The 3,030-nt window shown below is 58.8% G+C and overlaps 1 protein-coding gene across 1 annotated transcript in view; it reads right to left on the bottom strand.

Moving 5' to 3' along the window:
* CCDC107 (coiled-coil domain containing 107) overlaps positions 1 to 1,964 on the bottom strand; it is a 2,797-nt gene extending 833 nt beyond the window's left edge. The window contains exons 1-4 of the mRNA XM_042781805.1: positions 1,859 to 1,964; positions 1,630 to 1,769; positions 211 to 265; positions 34 to 124 (exon numbers count right to left, since the gene is read on the bottom strand). Of these exons, the coding sequence (XP_042637739.1) occupies positions 34 to 124; positions 211 to 265; positions 1,630 to 1,769; positions 1,859 to 1,964 (392 nt within the window). The remainder of the gene's footprint in view (positions 1 to 33; positions 125 to 210; positions 266 to 1,629; positions 1,770 to 1,858) is intronic.
* Positions 1,965 to 3,030: the final 1,066 nt, after the last annotated feature.

Below are 3,030 nucleotides of genomic sequence, written 5' to 3' on the forward strand. Positions count from 1 at the left end.
GGCCCCTGGCCACAGGCTCTTCGCTCTCCTCACCACTCAAAAAGGGGGTCCAGCTGGGCCATGAGGCTGTTGAGGTGCTGTTCCGCCTGGGCCAGCTGTTGTGTCAACTGGGCCAGCTGTTGCTCTGAGTGAGGAAAGAAGGGGGACAGCGGTTACTTGTCTCCTGCTGTGCCCCAATCCCCCCCACACACGGACTAACCCCGAACCCACCTGACTGTAATGGTCCCGTGTCTGCCTCCTGGGGAGCTGCGGCCTCATCCTTCCCCTGCAATGGGACAGCAAAGGGCAGAACTGCAGCAAAGTCCCGGCGCACCGCCTCGGCCTCCACAGCCGGTGAGACGTCCGAGCAGGCTATTGGGCCTTCAGGCTACAGGGTCGATCACACGCAGGCCAGCCGCCCACCCAGAACACAAGCAAGGTGCCAGTGAGGCCGACATGTGGTCATTCACGTTCACTGCCCAACAGTGTCGGATTACCCAGCACGCACAGTAAGGACAGGCGGACTCGTGTTTACTCATCTGCAGGGAATAATTCCACACTTTCCCACCAGGTTGGAGTCTGCTTCTAGGTGTGGTGGTATGTCTGTCCCAACCCCCAGCCCCTTCCTACAGAATCAAAGCCTCTTCAAATTTACAATCCCGACGGGACAGGGGACCCAGTGAGCAAGGCAAGCAGATGGGGATAGAGCCATGTGAGGTCGTTCACCACAGCCGAGCTCAGTAAGCCCAAGTCAGCCTGTGTTTACCCTGCTTGTTGGGTAACCCGCCCCTGTCCAGGAGGGAGCAAACAGCTCTGGCCGCTGTTCTTACAGAAAATCACAGCGTATCTTCAGGCCACGGTGCCGATCAGGCCCCCAAAGCCACACAACGTGCCAGCCCTCGGGAGTGCACAGATGGCAGTCGCATGCCCCTTCCCCAGCATTCTCCGCATGCCTCCGGGTTTAGCAGCCCCAGCCTTTCCAGCCAGTGCCCACTGGACACGGTTTGTCAGGCTGCTTGAGTGGGAGTGAGTGTGTGCCCTGAACAAGTGAATTCCCCAGGAGTGCTCAGATCGGCAGGCGAGACACACACTACCTTGTTCCAGCTCAATGTCTAAGCAACTTTCAGAGACCCCACTGCTAAACCCCGCTTCGTCCAGTCTGTCATGGGGTCCAAGGACAGCACTAAATCCATCCCTGCTACATTCCGTCATCAGGTTCAGCCCCTCATTGCAAGCCAGTCAAATCGACTCGGTACCATGAGGTCAATAAGCTATTCCTTCTAGCTGCCCAGTTCCAAGCCACCCAAACCGCCAGCGCATAGGTCTGGGTCTTTCCCCAAGAGAACAGGAGGCCGCCTGGCACCCGAACACCAGACACTCTGCCTACAGCCATCAAACGCTCGGCCACGGCTGGGGCCTCCCCAGGAGCCGCACCCCGGGAGCCTGGCCACTAGCCGGGTTCCAGGCCAGCTCGGCCAGGGACTTGAACTCTCTTCCCTGAGCTGCCGCGAGGAGTCAGTGCGATGCCATTATTTACAAAGCAATGAAAAAAGCCAGAGGATCAAGTCTTCGCCAAGAGACAGAGCGGAAGGTGTCCCGTAGCTGCTCACACTGCGCCCCCACGACACCCCCACCGCGGCCGTCCGGCACCTGCAGACACTTGTACAGCACAAAAGCCACGACCGCCGCCGTGTACAGCGCCCCCAAAGGCAGAGCCCCGGCTCGGGCGCGCTCGCGCTGCTCCTTGGGCGGCGGCCGCCGCCGGGCTTCCGAGGCCTGGGTGGGGTCCCCTGCGGAGCGAGGGCAGAGGCGGGTCAGCAGGGCTGGGGCCTGGCACCCGCGCGCAGTCCCGGCTGCCCTGCACAGCCCTCGCTGGTACCTGGGCGTGCCCGGAGGTCGGGGCTGGGCCGGTCTCGGAGGAGCCCGGGCAGCAGAGACACCAGCAGCAGCCCCAGCACGGCCCAGAGCGACACCGGGCCGGGCATTGCCGGTCCCACAGACGCAAGCACCCGGCGGTGCCGAGACGCCGGCGCGGGCGGACTGCCCCAGTGCGCACGCGCACACGGGCTCGCCACGGGAGCGCCAAGGAAAGGCCCCGCCCACCTACTGTGGGGGCGGGGCCCACTGTATTTGCATGTGGCAGTGTGGGCCCAGTTTTCCTAAATTACTCCATTTCTTACCTGTTTAGGCATTCTTTTAGCCCTGATGTGCCCAGAAAGCCTCGTGTCTTAGGAAACTATGCCTAAAAGTGTGTGTTTTTAAAATTCTTACACTACTCTTTCCCTCACCCTAACTGTAAGAGAAACATGTTGGTAGACCTATAAAAGGAGCGCGTCCAGACGCAAACACGTAGCTCGTGCTGAAGGCCTGCTTCCTAGGCTACGGACGGAGGACTCGTTCCTTTCTTTAATGCCTAGGGGAAAGTCCCCGGACCTCGGGCAGAGAGTGCGGCGTGCGCTCGCACGCAGACTTACCCGCTTTTCACTCAAAGTCCGCCAAGAAGCTTCCCCACCGCTGGGGCGGGCAGCCGAGCGGCGTGATGGCGGGGCGTCGGCCGTCAGCGCTACTAGTTACGCAGGCAGTGCGCTGCTGGGCGCACCAACCTCACGGGGCTCATTCTCAGCGCGGCTCGTTTTTATGACTCGCAGGGCCACTTGAAAATTGCACTCGAAGGCCCTGAGTTGCAAGATCAAATTCTTTTGTTTTAGGTAATGGAAGGCATTCTGAATAAAGTGGAAAAAAGTAATGCGGACTTGGATTCAATTAAAAACCCACTGACGTAGACATATTACAACAGCCATAGGCTGACTGCTAACCAGAAGGCTGGAGGTTCAAACCGACCAGCCACTCCTTGGAAGGAAGATTGGGCAATGTACTTCCATAGTGATACTGCCTTGGAAACCCAAGGAGGGTTTGCTATGAGTCTGGTTGGTTTGGTTTGATTTGCCATAGACTGAAGAGGACATGGAAGGAGGGATATCATTGCTGATGTCAGATGGATCTTGGCTCAAAGCAAAGAATACCAGAAAGATGTTTACTTGTGTTTTATTG

The sequence above is a fragment of the Orycteropus afer genome, unplaced genomic scaffold, assembly GCF_000298275.1.
Source record: "Orycteropus afer afer isolate SDZICR_OR568_19922 unplaced genomic scaffold, OryAfe1.0 scaffold00174, whole genome shotgun sequence".
Taxonomy (NCBI): domain Eukaryota; kingdom Metazoa; phylum Chordata; class Mammalia; order Tubulidentata; family Orycteropodidae; genus Orycteropus; species Orycteropus afer.